General features: G+C 38.2%; 1 protein-coding gene across 1 annotated transcript in view; it reads left to right on the top strand.

Annotated features, from left to right (window-relative positions):
- The window catches only part of TTC17 (tetratricopeptide repeat domain 17), a gene marked incomplete at its 5' end in the record, with an annotated part of 149,947 nt that extends 135,363 nt beyond the window's left edge, over positions 1-14,584 (top strand). The window contains 3 exon segments of the mRNA XM_079709468.1: positions 11,170-11,289; positions 12,490-12,633; positions 14,239-14,584. Of these exon segments, the coding sequence (XP_079565594.1) occupies positions 11,170-11,289; positions 12,490-12,633; positions 14,239-14,370 (396 nt within the window). The 3' untranslated portion in view covers positions 14,371-14,584.
- Between the last annotated feature and the right edge of the window lie 1,784 nt (positions 14,585-16,368).

Below are 16,368 nucleotides of genomic sequence, written 5' to 3'. Positions count from 1 at the left end.
CACCTGGAGGGGTGGGATAGGGAGGGTGGGAGGGAGACACAAGAGGGAGGGGATATGGGAACAGATGTATATGTATAATTGATTCATTTTGTATAAAGCAGAAACTAACAGCATTGTTAAGCCATTATACTCCAATAAAGATGTAAAAAAAAGTATTTTTAGTTAAGGTATGTACATTGTTTTTTAGACATAATACTATTGCACACTTGACAGTCTACAGTATAGTGTAAACATAACTTTTATATGCACTGGGAAACCAGAAAGTTCGTGTGACTCGCTTTATTGCAATATTCCCTTTATTGTGGTAGTCTGTAACTGAACCCGAGTATCTCTGAGGCATGACAGTACCTTGTGGTGGAGGGCTGAAAAAGAAAAAAGGAAATAGGTAAACCAGAGATACTAATTGTAGGGAACGAGAAGGTAAGCATTTGAGATTTTCAAAATCTAGAGTCCACGGGAGAGAGCTCTGAGCGAGCTAGACTTCCTGCTTCTGAGGAGGGAGCATGGGCTGGCTGCTGGGTCTGGGAGTGCTGGAAGAAGCTGGAGACCAGAGTGCTGCCCACAAAGTGCTGTTGCCAGAATGACAGTGACGGGAGCAGCATGCAAGCTGGCAGAAAAAGTCCCTTTCCCTCTTACCTTCCAATCCCCTAGCACATATGTTTGCAGAACCTAACAAGAAGCCAGCTAGCAAAGGAGAAATGTGGTTTGCAGAGTTCCAGCCACAGTATCACAAAGCAGATTATAGAATTTTGGATTTGCATCTGAGAGAAAATAGCTTAAGAAATATGACAGCAGCCATTCATTCATTTATTCATTCACTCAACAAATATGTAGCAAAGTATTGTGCCAAATACTTTTCAGGTGCTTGGCATAAATCAGTGAAGAAAAATTTAGACCTAGATCTCTGCCCTCATGGGGACAGAAAGGACAGATCACCTATAGAGAAAAGATGATTCAAATGACAGCCTGATTCTCATAGCACCTATCTAAGCCAGATGACAGTTTTGGAAGGATACTGGGCCCGCTAGAATTGTGCACCCTACAAGGAGGGAAGAATAAAGGCGCTTAAAGATAAAGAACTGGAAAAAGTTTACCAAGAGCCCCACCCTAAAGGAACTTTTCTATATGATAGCTAGAGAAGGATTGTCTGAGACAAAGGAAGATTCACTAAGCAAATAAAATTATACAGGTATACAAACCGAAACAAACACTGTCTGTAGAAAACAATTTGTGGGTTATTTTTATTTCTTATTTATTTATTGTTAATTTATTTTTTTTAACATCTTTATTGGAGTATAATTGCTTTACAATGGTGTGTTAGTTTCTGCTTTATAACAAAGTGTATCAGTTATACATATATTCCCATATCTCCCCCCTCTGGAGTCTCCCTCCCACCCTCCCTATCCCATCCCCCTAGGTGGTCATAAAGCACCGAGCTGATCTCCCTGTGCTATGTGGCTGCTTCCCACTAGCTATTTTACATTTGGTAGTGTATATATGTCCATGCCACTCTCTCACTTTGTCCCAGCTTAACCTTCCCCCCTCCCCGTGTCCTCCAGTAAATTCTGTATGTCTGTGGCTTTATTCCTGTCCTGCCCCTAGGTTCTTCAGAACCTTTTTTTTTTTTTTTAGATTCCATATATATGTGTTAGCATATGATATTTGTTTTTCTCTTTCTGACTTACTTCACTCTGTATGACAGACTCTAGGTCCATCCACCTCACTACAAATAACTCAATTTTGTTTCCTTTTATGCCTGAGTTATATTCCATTGTATATGTGTGCCACATCTTCTTTATCCATTCATCTGTCAGTGGACACTTAGGTTGCTTCCATGTCCTCGCTGTTGTAAATAGAGCTGCAATGAACATTGTGGTACATGACTCTTCTTGAATTACAGTTTTCTCAGGGTATATGCCCAGTAGTGGGATTGCTGGGTCATATGATAGTTCTATTTTTAGTTTTTTAAGGAACCTCCATACTGATCTCTGTAGTGACTATCAATTTACATTCCCACCAACAGTGCAAAAAGGTTCTCTTTTCTCCACACCCTCTTCAGCATTATTGTTTGTAGATTTTTTGATGATGGCCATTCTGACTGGTGTGAGATGATACCTCATTGTAGTTTTGATTTGCATTTCTCTAATGATTAGTGATGTTGAGCATCCTTTCATTTGTTTCTTCTCAATCTGTATATCTTCTTTGGAGAAATGTCTATTTAGGTCTTGCGCCCATTTTTGGATTGGGTTGTTTGTCTTTTTGATATTGAGCTGCTGCATGAGCTGCTTGTAAATTTTGGAGATTAATCCTTTGTTACTTCATTTGCAAATATTTTCTCCCATTCTGAGGGTTGTCTTTTTGTCTTGTTTATGGTTTCCTTTTCTGTGCAAAAGCTTTTAAGCTTCATTAGGTCCCATTTGTTTATTTTTGTTTTTATTTCCATTTCTCTAGGAGGTGGGTTAAAAAAGATCTTGCTGTGATGTATGTCATAGAGTGTTCTGCCTATGTTTTCCTCTAGTGTCTGGCCTTACATTTAGGTCTTTAATCCATTTTGTGTTTATTTTTGTGTATGGTGTTAGGAAGTGTTCTAATTTCATTTTTTTACATGTAGCTGTCTGGTTTTCCCAGAACCACTTATTGAAGAGGCTGTCTTTTCTCCATTGTATATTCTTGCCTCCTTTATCAAATATAAGGTGACCATATGTGTGTGGGATTATCTCTGGGCTTTCTGTACTGTTCCATTGATCTATATTTCTGTTTTTGTGCAAGTACCATACAGTCTTGATTACTGTAGCTTTGTAGTAGAGTCTGAAGTCAGGGAGCCTGATTCCTCCAGCTCCGTTTTTCTTTCTCAAGATTGCTTTGGCTATTCGGGGTCTTTTGTGTTTCCTTACAAATGGTAAAATTTTTTGTTCTCGTTCTGGGAAAAATGCCATTGATAGTTTGATAGGGATTGCACTGAATCTGTAGATTGCTTTGGGTAGTATAGTCATTTTCACAATGTTGATTCTTCCAATCCAAGAACATGGTATATCTCTCCATCTGTTTGTATCATCTTTAATTTCTTTCATCAGTGTCTTATAGTTTCTGCATACAGGTCTTTTGTCTCCTTAGGTAGGTTTATTCCTAGGTATTTTATTTTTTTTCTTGCAATGGTAAAATGGGAGTGTTTCCTTAATTTGTCTTTCAGATTTTTCATCATTAGTGTATAGGAATGCCAGAGATTTCTGTGCATTAATTTTGTATCCTGCTACTTTACCAAATTCATTGATTAGCTCTAGTAGTTTTCTGGTAGTGTCTTTAGGATTCTCTATGTATAGTATCATGTCATCTGCAAACAGTGACACTTTTACTTCTTTTCCAATTTGGATTCCTTTTATTTCTTTTTCTTCTCTCATTGGTGTGGCTAAAACTTCCAAAACTGTGTTGAATAATAGTGGTGAGAGTGGACAACCTTGTCTTGTTCCTGATCTTAGAGGAAATGCTTTCTGTTTTTCACCATTGAGAACGATGTTGGCTGTGGCTTTGTCATATATGGCCTTTATTATGTTGAGGTAAGTTCCCTCTCTGCCTACTTTCTGGAGAATTTTTATCATAAATGGGTGTTGAATTTTGTCAAAAGCTTTTTCTGCATCTATTGATATGATCATATGATTTTTATTCTTCAATTTCTTAATATGGTGTATCACATTGATTGATTTGCATACATTGAAGAATCCTTGCTTTCCTGGGGTAAACCCCACTTGACCATGGTGTATGATCCTTTTAATGTGCTGCTGGATTCTGTTTGCTAGTGTTTTGTTGAGGATTTTTTCATCTATGTTCATCAGTGATATTGGCCTGTAGTTTTCTTTCTTTGTGACATCTTTGTCTGCTTCTGGTATCAGGGTGATGGTGGCCTCGTAGAATGAGTTTGGAAGTGTTCCTCCCTCTGCTATATTTTGGAAGAGTTTGAGAACGATAGTTGTTAGCTCTTCTCTAAGTGTTTGATAGAATTTGCCTGTGAAGCCATCTGGTCTTAGGCTTTTGTCTGTTGGAAGAGTTTTAATCACAGTCTTAATTTCAGTGCTTGTGATTGGTCTGTTTATGTTTTCTGTTTCTGTCTGGTTCAGTCTCGGAAGTGGCTAAACTGAAATACTGGAGAAATGTACATTTGAGAGTGGGATGATCAGAGTTAAGGTATTCAAATGCCCTTTTAGTGTTCAGGAGGGGTGAGTTAATATATTACTTGGACTTTGTTAAATATTAAGTAGAAATTTAAGGGTAACCTTTAAAAAAAATGTACAACTCCCACACCTCTGAAGGTAAAATAATGAAGTAAGAACAGGAGGACCAAAAAAAAAAATCAATCCAAGAAATGCCCCCCCCCAAAAAAGAGGAAAAAATGTATTCAAGAATCAAGATAAAAATAAACCAAGAAATATGATAAACAGTCTTTAAAAAAAAATCTTTAATATTACAGTCACAATAATGTCAAATTGGAAATGTTCTTAAAGGAGCTACATGTTTTTAAGAGTCATACCTAAGGCATAATAGAAATGTTAAAGGGAAAATACTAATCAAAAAGGAATATACTATCAAAAGGAAGTAGCTATAGCTATATTAATTACCTGGAAATATATATTTCAAAGCAGAAAAAATTATTAGGGTCAGAGAGAATGACCACGTAATGATAATCACCAGAAAAACAATATATACTGCTTCTAACCTTATACATATGCAATAGAAATAACCTCTAAATATATAAAGCAGGGCTTCCCTGGTGGCGCAGTGGTTGAGAGTCCACCTGCCAATGCAGGGGACACGGTTTCGTGCCCTGGTCCAGGAATATCCCACATGCCATGGAGCGGCTGGGCCCGTGAGCCATGGCCGCTGCGCCTGCACATCTCGAGCCTGTGCTCCGCAACAGGAGAGGTCACAACAGTGAGAGGCCCGCGTACCACAAAAAAAAAAAAAATATATATATATATATATATATATATGTATATATATATATAAAGCAGAAAATGATTTAATGAGAGAAATTGACAAACCAACACACACACCTTTCTCTACTGTTGATAAGCCATTCAGTCTGTCTGAATGTATATTCATAAGTATATTAGTCTGTGATTTTCTTGTAATATTTTGTCTAGTTTTGGTATCAGGATAATAATGACTGTGTGTAATGAGTTGGGAAGTGTTTCCTACCCTTATTTTTCTGGAAAAGATTATAGAGGATTGGTATTATATCTTCCTTAAATGTTGATAGAAAATTCACCTTTTAAACCATCTGAATGGGGACTTTTCTTTGTGAGAGATTTTTAACTATAAACTCAGTTTCTTTAATGAGAGTATTCAAATTGTCTTTCTTCTTGAGTGAGCTTTGTTAGTTGTGTCTTTAATTTGTCTAGGTTATCTAAGTCATTGAATTTATTGGCATAAAGTTGTTCATAATAGTCCCTTATCATTCCATTAATATCTGTAGGATTTGTAGTAATGTACCTTCTCAATTCTTATCTTGGGACTTTGTATCTTTTCTCTTTTTTCCCCCGGTCACATTGACTAATAAAAGTTTATCAGTTTTTATTGAGCTTCCCAAAGAATGAGTTTTTGGATCCACTGATTTTTCTCTATTGTTTTTCTGTTTTCTCTTTCATTGGTGTCTGCTCTTATCTTTGTTACCTCCTGTATTCTGCTTCCTTAGCATTTAATTTGACAAGTTTTTTGTTTGTTTTTTTTTTAGTTTCTCCGTATGGAAGTTTAGGTTACTAATTTGATCCCTTGCTTTTCTAATGTAGGGGTTCAGTGCTAAAAGTTCCCTCTAAATTCTGTGTCAGCTGCATATCACATGTTTTATTTGTCATATTTTCATTTTCATTCAGTTTAAAATGATTTATAATTTTCCTTCTAATCTCCTCTTTGACCCATAAATTATTTAGAAGTGTGTTATGTGGTTTCAAACTATTGGGTATTTTCCAGATGTCTTGCTTTAATTGATTTCTAATTTAATTACACAGTGGTAAATCAGTATACTTTGTATGATTTGAATTATTTTAAACTTATTCAGACTTGTTTTATGCCCCAGAATATGATCTGTCTTGATAAATGTTCGGTAAGCACCAGAAAAGAATGCATCTTCTGCTGTTGTTAAGACTGTTCTAGAAATGTCATTTAAGTCAAGTTGGTTGATAATACTCTCTATATATTCTTTATATTTACTGATTTTTTTGGTCTATTTCTATCCATTATTGAGAGGTATGTTGAAATCTACAGCTGTAATTTTGAATTTTTTATATCTTATTTTAGTTATATATATATATATATATATATATGTATATATATAAAAAGGATGCACCTTGACCAGTTGGGTTTATCCCAGAAATACAAACCTAAACAGTCTAACTTTAGGAAAATCTTATATTTCATAAACCAAATTAAAGGAGAAAAATTATGAAATCATTTTAGTAGATTGCATCTGATAAAATTCAGTACATTCATGATATAAAGCTAATGCAAATTAAAAATAGACAAGGATTTCCTTAATCTGATGAGAAGAATCAACAAAACATCTTCATCAAAGATAATTGTTAATGGGGGAAATATTTAAAATAATTCTTTGAAATCAGGAAAAAGAATGCCCACCACTCCCACTTCTTTTCAGCATTGTACTAAAAGTCCTAACAACGAGTATAGTAAATAAAGAAAAAGAAAGTAATGGCATAAGTATTAGGAAGAAAATAAATATTATTCAGAAATGATGTGATTATCTACATAGCAAACCTAGAAGAATCTACAGACAAATATTTAGAAATAACAATGTTTTTATTGAGGTGGCTGCCTGTAAAGTCAATAAATAAGTTGCATTTCTATACAGCAGCAATAAGTATTAGAAAACATAATTTTTAACATGTATTTACTTTGTTACAAAAATATAAAGTTCCCAGTACTAAATCTAACAAAAAAGTCATGAGACTTAGGTGCAGAAAGTGATAAAACTTTATTGAAAGACATTTTAAAAGACCTAAATAAACAGAAAGATATGTAGTGTTCATGGATAAGAAGACACACACCATAAACATGTCAGTTTTCCCCAATTTGATTTATAGAGTCAATCCTATTGTAATCAAAATAACAACAGGGTTTTTTTATGGCACTTAAAAAGCAGATCTTTACATTAATATGGAAGGGTAAAGAACAGACATAACACTCTTGAAAAGAAGAATAGGTTGTGAGAACTGCCTTACTTTTATGAAAAATTACAAAACAAGACATTATGCCATTTGCTCAAGGAATAAGCAAAAATAATGAGGGGGACTAAATAGGAAGCCCAGAAAGTCTCTAGTGTACACAGAGCTGTGGAAGATCAATGGGATGCAGGGGACTATTCAGAAAGCTTGCTGGAGCAATTAGTTAATTTCAATCCTCACCTCACATCATACACAAAAAATGAACTCCATGTGAATTAAGGACTCAAGTATCAAAAACAGAACTTTAAAAATTAAAATAAACTGTGGGAGATGATCTCTCTGGCCTTGAAGTACAAAAAGATTTCATAAAGAAGATATACAAGCATAAGCTAGAGAAGAGAATGTTATTAAGTTCAACTACATTAAAGGTTAAAATTTTTAAATTAAAGAAGCCAGAGTGAGAGAAAATTCATTTAACACATTTAACCTACAAGGATTAATATGCAGAGCATGTAAATAAAGTGATGAGAAAGATAAATAATAAAATAGAAAAATGTATAAAAGATATTAACAGACATTTCACAGAAAAAAGCTATGTATGACCAATAAACACAAGAAACAATTTTTAATCTCACTAATAATCAGGAAATGCAAATAAAGGCTACAGTAAGATACTGTTTTATCCCCACTGATAATACCAAGAGTTAGAAAGGATATAGAGCAAGAGGCACTCTTAAACATTGCTGATAGCACTGAAACTTGTCATAGCACCTTTAGGAAGCAACTTGGCTTTCTCTTGTTATGTTGGACATTTGCGCATCCTCTGACCCAGCAGTTCCACTCCTAGATATCTAGACTAGAGAACCTCTTTGTACATCTATTGGCAACGGGAAGCTAACTTAAGAACAGGAAATAACTCAAACCCTCCCATTTACAGAAAATGTATAAATACATTATAGTATATTCACTTAATGAACATTTAATTGTGCAGCAAGGAAATTGAATGAACTGAAACTACATACAGCAACACGGATGAATCTTAGAGGGCCAAATAAAAACACCAAGTCCCAGAAGACTGCTTACACCATGTTTATAATGCACAGGAAGAAGTAAACTAAGTATTGTATTGTTGGAGCAAATATGTGTGTGTAAGTGATAGAACGGTGTTTAAAAAGAGCAATGGAATAATAAAGACAACACTTGGGATAGCGTGTGCCTCTGGAGAAAAGACAAGAGGATAGCATAGTGTAAGAACATACAGGAGAAGCAGGTTCATTCTTTAGTAGGGTAGCGGTTTCTGGAATATTCATTATTTTATGCTTTACTGCATACATGTATATTTTATATAATTACATATTTGTTGTATGTGTATATATATAAATATGTTCTTCAGTATGTGTCAGATATTGGCATTAAAGAAAGGTAATTTTATTTTCTTAAAAAAAGGATCTTTTTGGGAAGCCAGTCAGAAGAATCAAGTCATAAAGAAGGAGGAACACATCAGGCTAGCTTCAGATTTCTGTGCAGCACCCATTCAAACCAAGAGGCAATGGAGCAATACCAGCAGATTATTCAAGGAAAGAAAGAATGAGCCATGGTTTTATATCCAGCCAGCTGTGCTTCAGGCATAAAGGCTATAGACAGAAAGTTTTGAACGTACATGATTGTATTTGTTTGCTAGGGGTGCCATAACAAAATACTATAGACGGCGTGGCTTAAACAACAGAAATTTATTTTCTCACAGTTCTGGAGGCTACAAGTCGGGGATCCAGGTGCCAGCAGGGTTGTTTTCCTCTGAGGCCTCACTCCTTGGTTTGCAGTTGGCCACCCTGTTGGCACCTCTAGCCATCATCCCTCTGCACACACAACCCTGATGTATCTCTTCCTCTTCTATAAATCCTTCACATAAATCCAGTTATATTAGATTAGGGCCCCACAATAATGGCCTCATTTTAACTTAATCAGTTCTTTAAATACTTTATTTCTAAATAGTTACATTCTGAGGAACTAGAGATTTGAGACTTCATCATATGAATTTGGGGGGGACACAGTTCAGCCCATAACAGCAATCTCAGAGAATAATTTTCCCATCAGCCCTTCTTAAGAAAACTACTAGAAGATAAACTTCAGCCAACCAGGAGATGACTAGGGAAGCCGCACAAAAGTAATGTCAGTGATCAAGGACTATACTTAACTGTAGAACCAATACAAAAACAAAGGCAAGAAATTGGGTGATAGAACAGAATATAAATGCTATGTGCCCTGACAATGAAAAATGATAAAATTACCAAAAAAATAGATTGGAAGACAGAAAGAAGATAGAAAGCAGGGTAAGTTTTCTGATTGCCTCATCTGTAACGGCTGGGAGTTAGAGACCGCCCATCAGAATGAAATAGACAGGAAAATGCAAAATTAAACCTAAATTTACCCAATATTAGACCTAAATTAAGTACTAAAGTTTTGTATATGATAAAGGTAGCATCACAGTGGGGGAGAGAGGAATTACTCATTAACTATTATTGAGACAACTTAGTAGCCATCTGGAAAAAAAATTAAATTGGAGCCATATCTTTTACTTTATAGCAAGTTAAATTTTAAGTGGATCAAAGGTTAAAATGTGAAAAATGAAATCACAAATGTTCTGAGGAAAAAACATGGTAAAAATTCTTGATAACCTTGGAGTAAACAAGACCTTCCTAACTGAAAATCCAGAAGCCATCAGAAATAGATTAATGAACTGAACTATGTAGAAATTAAAACCTTTATATCACACAAAGCACCATAAGTCCAAAGGCAGATTTGAGAGGCCTGGGGGAATGTATCTGTAATTCATACACAGGCAAGGGACTAATCTCCCTTATACCTAAAGAGCTTTCTCATATAGATAAGCTAAAGACCTCACAGAAAAATTAACAATATAAGAACAGGTCGTTCACAGAAAAATACAAAAGGCTGTCAAACATGAAAGGATGGTCAGCTCCATTCATAAGAAGGGAAATGTAGATTTAAACCGCATTTTCACCTATCAAAGATTCCAGAGTTTAATAACAGACTCCTTGGTGAGGCAATAAAGAAACAGGGACATGTGTATATTTCTGGTGGGATATTAAATTGCTACAGTCCTATGGAAGGCAGTGTGGGATTTCTATCACACTAACATGTGTATCCCCTTGATATAGCATGTCCACACTGGAAATGTATCCTACAGATGTGCTGCACAGACGCAAAATTACACCTGTACAAAGTCATGTTTGCAGCATTGTTTTTAATAGTGAAGAATTGGGGGAGAGAGGAATATTCATTAATAAGGACCTAGTTAAATAACTAATGGTACTTCCAAACAATGAAATACTATGCAGCTGATAACAAAGGAATGAGGAGGCTTTCTACACACTGATGTAGAAAGATCTCTAAGGTGTACTGTTTAGTGAACAAAGTGCAGATGAATGTTATCTCTTATATAAGTAATAGGCTTATAAAGCAGGAGTGAGAGATAAGTCTGTATTCATATTTGCTTATATAAAGCATAAAGAAATCCTAGAAGGTTACATAAGAAACTAAAAATAGTGTTTACTTGTATATAATAGTGACAACGATGGCAGGGTGGTTTTTCATTGTATAACTTTATATAATTTCTGGTTTTTGAAACGTGAATGAATTACCTGTTCAAAAAGCTAAGTAAATTTAAATATAAAAGAACATGGGCATGAAATATAGTTCTGCTACTTAGTAATTGAGTGGATTTGGACAAGATATTTAACCTCTCTGGATCATAGTTTTCTTACCTATAAAAAGACTGTAATAGTAGAATCAAGCTTATAGGGTTGTTATTAGGATTAATAAGAGGATGAACATGAGTGTATAGCAGACCGCCAGGACCAGGTAAGTACTCAGTTAAATGGTCATTAACTTGTGTTACTTGTGTTACTGTTCTTAATCTTGGTGGTAAATTAGTGTGTTATTTAAGAAACATCAGCCTTAGCTGACCATTCCTTTGTAGAACCAGACGTCCTGGGTCCTTTCCAGCATGGCAGCCCTCTATTGGAGAGTGAAAGGCCAAGGAAAGAAGGCGATTGACTGCTTACGCCAAGCCCTGCACTATGCTCCACACCAAATGAAGGTGAGTGGAACTCAGAGGTGTGAATTTCCATCCCTCAGTCCTTTCCTTTGCTCAGTGGTTTATTCTGAGGTTTCAACAACCTTCCTTATGCTCAGCCTATAAGAAAATGGCAGAAGGCTAAGATAGGGCGGAAAAACTTATGGCCCCACTTGTGCCACCACAAGCCTGTGAATTACACCCACTATTGTGCCTTCCCTCCCTCAGCAAGATGGAACATCAGGGAAGGGCTTCAAGATCACTGTAGAACATTATATCAGGCGCAGGCATTGCCGAGTTCTAAATGCAGCTCTGCCTCTCACTAGGTTTGTGATCTTAGGCAAATTCTTAAACCTCTGTGACCTTATTAATGACATGCACTCTGTGGGTGTCCAGCAAGGACAAAGATGGGTCATTTTTTCTGTTTCTTCTGTATCGCCTATAGAAGAACCCAGTGGTGTAGAACAATGCAATATAGATAGAAGTTGCTCAGGTAACACATTTAAAGGGAATAAATATTTGTGATATTAATAAATATTTGTGCTACTTGATCAACCCATCATTCTGTGCTCTGTACTGCTAGGCGATAGGGAAGGGCGAAGACTCTGGATCAGGGATCAGGGAACTTTTTCTGTAAAGGGCCAGGTGGTACAAATTTAGGGTCTGAGGCCAGACAGGCTCTGTTGCAGCCACTCAGTTCTGCCATGATAGCGTGAAAACAGCCACAAATATCTAAGGGAATGGGAATGGTGTGGTCCAATAAAAAGTTACAAAAGCAGGCAGCAGGCTGGACTGGCCTGTGGGCCACAGCATGCTAGCCCCTGCCTCAGGCAGCGTGGCGGTCCTTGCAGAAAACCCCTTGGCTCTGTGACAGCATGCCCCAGAGTGTGGGCTGTGCAGGGCGTCGGGCCACCAACTTCCCTTACCAAGCTGCAGCGCGACCAGGAGCTTGCACCAGGATGGAAGCCAACAACCGCACTCAGCAGGTTTTTACGCAGCTGACATGTTTGTTTGTTTTTTGAGGCAAGTCTCACTCAATGAAAGTACTGCATGGATAGGCTGGTGCACGCTCCTTCCCTATCACAGACCCGTAGCCAACGGCAGCCTCCCGCGCTGAGTTGCACGACTCTGCCATTCACCAGGAAACGCTGACCACATTACTTAACGATCACCAGAGCCGAGAATGAAAGCTCTTCCTTTCTCTCCTTCTCCTTCCTCCCCCAGGACGTGCCCCTCATTAGCCTAGCCAACATCCTGCACAATGCCAAGCTCTGGAACGACGCTGTCATTGTGGCCACCATGGCAGTGGAGATCGCGCCACACTTTGCTGTTAACCACTTCACGCTGGGCAACGTCTACGTGGCGATGGTGAGGTTGGCCTGTGAGCTGAGCACACCAGCTCTGCCGCCTTCTCTCGGGCACATCTTCTTTGATTTCAAACCCTCTTTGACTGTGTCAGTGTCCTCCAGTTTCCTGTAAGTTTTGCGTCTAAAATTGTTAGCTCTCCACCAAAGGTATATTTTATAGGTAAGGGTTTGTGAGTTTTTTAAATAATACAGGAAATTCATCCACATATTTGCAACTATGTAGTTCCTCACCTTGAGTTTTTAACAGTAATAGAGTCAGATTTCCCTGCAGTTTTCTAGAGATGTCACCTGTTCCAGAAAACCTTACCTAACCCTCCATGTGGACGGACACACTCTCGTGCTTTCTTACTGCAAGGTTGGGCTAGGTCACTACGGTTGCACTCATGATGCCCTGTGCAGATTTCTCTTGTTGTACTTTCACCTTGTTTTATAATTTTTGTTTCAATTATTAGTCTCTCCCCCTAGACCAGGAGCTCCTTAGGAAAGAGACTCCTCTTCATCTCCCTGTTCCTAGCACTTCACAGGGTTTGGCACATAGGAGGTGCTCACCAAAGCTTTGATGAATGATGGAATGCCACTAGTTTCATGGGATACCATTTACAGATAAAATGGCAAGGCCATCTTGTTCAGAACAAGGACCAATTTCAGAACTTAAAGTCCCAGGGGCCCCCCAGAAGCTGTCATAGCCGAATTTAACAAGAATTGTGCCATCCACTTTCATCCAAAGCTTGGGGTCCCACATGGGGCTCTTCCCACAGTACTCTCAGTAAAGGTTAATAGAATGAGCAGCTTCAGGCTCTAAGATTTATGTGTTACCCGTGACTTCAAAGGCAGGAAATATAATTTTGGCCAGGTAGGTCTTGCTGAATGTGCAGATTTCCCTCTCTGCTTCTTAAAATTGAAGTATCTATTTTCATCCCCAGTAAATGCAAAATTTGCTGCTGTGAATGAGGAATTCTGCCTCTCATTTGGCCAGAAGGAGCCATTTAAGCAGTAGATTTGGGCTCTTCTTTGAGAGTATTAGTCTAAGTAAAAGATTAATGCCTTCACTATGGCAGTGATCATTTCCAAACCGTGTTCATATTTTCAAGTGTTAGGGAGAATAAGAAACTGTTTCAGAATTTACAAGTCTAATTGAGATACCTGACATGACTTCCATCTTTCCAGTTAACAGTAGAAAATTCAGGCAGATGCAAAATAAGCTTTTGCCAGACATAGTTCCAGAGGTTTCTGTGAGGATTAAAGGAAGGGATTCCATAAGGCACCTAGCACTGTTCCTGGCACACAGCAGGTACTCAGTAATATTGGTTCTTACTGTTGCTACCACAAGTAGTCCTACTGTTGGGCCAAACCTCTATAAACTTGATCTCCCCTTTCCCTCTGGTTCTTGGGCTCTGCCATAATTTTCTTTCTTATCTCATACCTTGGGGATGGAAGTAGTTGTTTCCTCCAGACCTCAGAGTTTTCCTCAGAGATTTAGATCCACTGAGAAAATACTGCAGGATTGTCACTACCACAGATGTGCTTTTCACAGAAAAAGAAGTCACCGTATATATTTAGTCTGGTGGTAGCACCCCTCTCACTTTTGTCCCTCTGGCCCTCACAGGAAGAGTTTGAAAAAGCACTGGTGTGGTACGAATCTACACTGAAGCTGCAGCCCGAGTTTGTCCCGGCCAAGAACCGAATCCAGACCATCCAGTGTCACTTAATTCTGAAGAAGGGCCGGCGCTCTCCTTAGCTCACTCCCCCCTTATCTCCTGTCTCTCTTTTCTCACGCTCTTCAAAAAAGGAATAAGAAACCAATCATTGTCAGTATCTACTTTTAAGGATGTGTATGACAATAACTGAGTAAGACATTTAACAGGACTTTTACATATGTGGGAATTGGTTTGTTTTGGTTTTTAAGTTCCTTCTTTCCCCCAGCCAACCTCAGAAACATAAATTTCTTAAAAGGAAAATGAAGCCTAAAGATATTGTGTAAATACTGAGCCAAGACATTTCTGGAGCTGTGCTCTGTCTCCAAAACCTCGATGCCTTTAGGGCTTTTCTCAGTGGTCCAGCCAGCCTCCTCCAATTCGGAGGAGGGCAAAACCGCATCGCACATTCTCTGCTTCCCGTCGTCGTAGCCTCTGTTGTCAGTGGAAATGCAGAAGCCCATCTGGTGCCAGTCAGTGAGAAGCAATGTTCCACGCTCTCCCCACTAGATCTCCATGCTGCCCCCAGCCTTGTCCGTTCCATGCTGCTCCAATCCAAACTCTCACAGGTAGTTTGCGGGGGAGGAAGGGGAAATTATTTTAAAAACAAAATATTTACAACAAAAACTCTTAGGATCACCTGACCTTTGTGATGTTATTTATGTTGGGGAGGGAGGGGGGCTGAGAAGGGGAAATCAGCAGGGTACAACATCGGTATCATTTGTACTTTAATTACAAATCACAAGGAAACCAATAAGTCGAAATCCTATATAACAGGTTTATATATATAGAATATGTATATTTGAAGCCCTCTACAGACTGAGTCTATGTTTTACTAATTCTTTGTTCACTGTGTTACCCATCTTGGAATAAGGCATGAGTGTCAGCTCCCTCTCTCTGAGGCCTTCAGACTTAGCCCCTCAGGAGAGTGATGAGCCAAGGTTGAGTGTTCCGTACAATGCTTATGCCTCTGGTCCAAGGAGAGTCAGAAACTCCAGGCATTTGGGAGTCTTCAAGGGCACATACTGAGGACAAAAATAAAAGTTGTTTATGAGAATAGGTCTGTGGTGTGGTTCTTCTTTATAGAACCAGGCTCATTTGGACAGCTCTGAAGCCTAACTATAACTCTGCATCTTCTCAAGTCCTAGGTTGTCTTTATCTTTCTTTCTTTCCACCACAGCAAGGTGTGGGGAGAAACAATCCATCACTAGGTTTTATGGTGGATGAACTTCATTAACACGATACATTTGACCAGGAAAGATGCACAGTCAGCAGATGTTCAGAGTTGATAATTGACCTTCCTGGGAAAGGAAGAATAATCTAAGCCACGAAGTCAGCCCTCCGGTGAGCACTGATCCTAAAGTTCGTCAAAGTAAGCTTTGTGGAGCTTTGGTGAGAGTTGTACCAGTGTGAAACTGAGCATTCCCTTTGGGACAGGACTCCACTGAACACAGGGTTTCCTAGAACATTATCAGACACCAGTCATCTCAAATACTGGGTCACTAAACCTGGAGCATTTGGTTCTAGCAGAGACTGTAATTTCTTAGAAGCAGGTGAGCAATCAGACATGCCTGTCAACTCTCCTGTCTTTTATGCAGCTAGAGTCCAGCTAATTTCAAACAGTTTTATATCAGATGTATTTTGAGAAGCAGCTCATTCATTGCTGGATAAAGTGAACCCCTTTTCACTGAGGATCCTTGTGTGTGTCTGATTGTATTTCCTGCTTCCCCACCTCTCCACAATGTTGCATTTAGTTTTTCCTGAAACTTGCAACCGTTGTTTGTGATTTTGTTTTGCTTTTTTTTTAATTTACATACAGTGAAATTCATTCTTCAGTGTACAGTTCTGTGAATGTAGACAAATGCACAGAGTCATACAGCCACCACAACAATCAAGGTACAAAACTTTCATCACCCCCAAAAGACTCCCTCACTCTGCCCCTTTGTAGTCAAACACCACCCTTAACCCTTGGCCACCTCTGATCTGTTCTTTCTATAGTTTTTCCTTTTCCCCCATATGGTAAATGAAAGAAGTCAGACTCC

Source organism: Hyperoodon ampullatus (assembly GCF_949752795.1).
Source record: "Hyperoodon ampullatus genome assembly, chromosome: 7".
Taxonomy (NCBI): Eukaryota; Metazoa; Chordata; class Mammalia; order Artiodactyla; family Ziphiidae; genus Hyperoodon; species Hyperoodon ampullatus.
The sequence above is the reverse complement of the archived record's forward strand: the minus strand, read 5'-3'. Positions and strand labels throughout refer to the sequence as shown.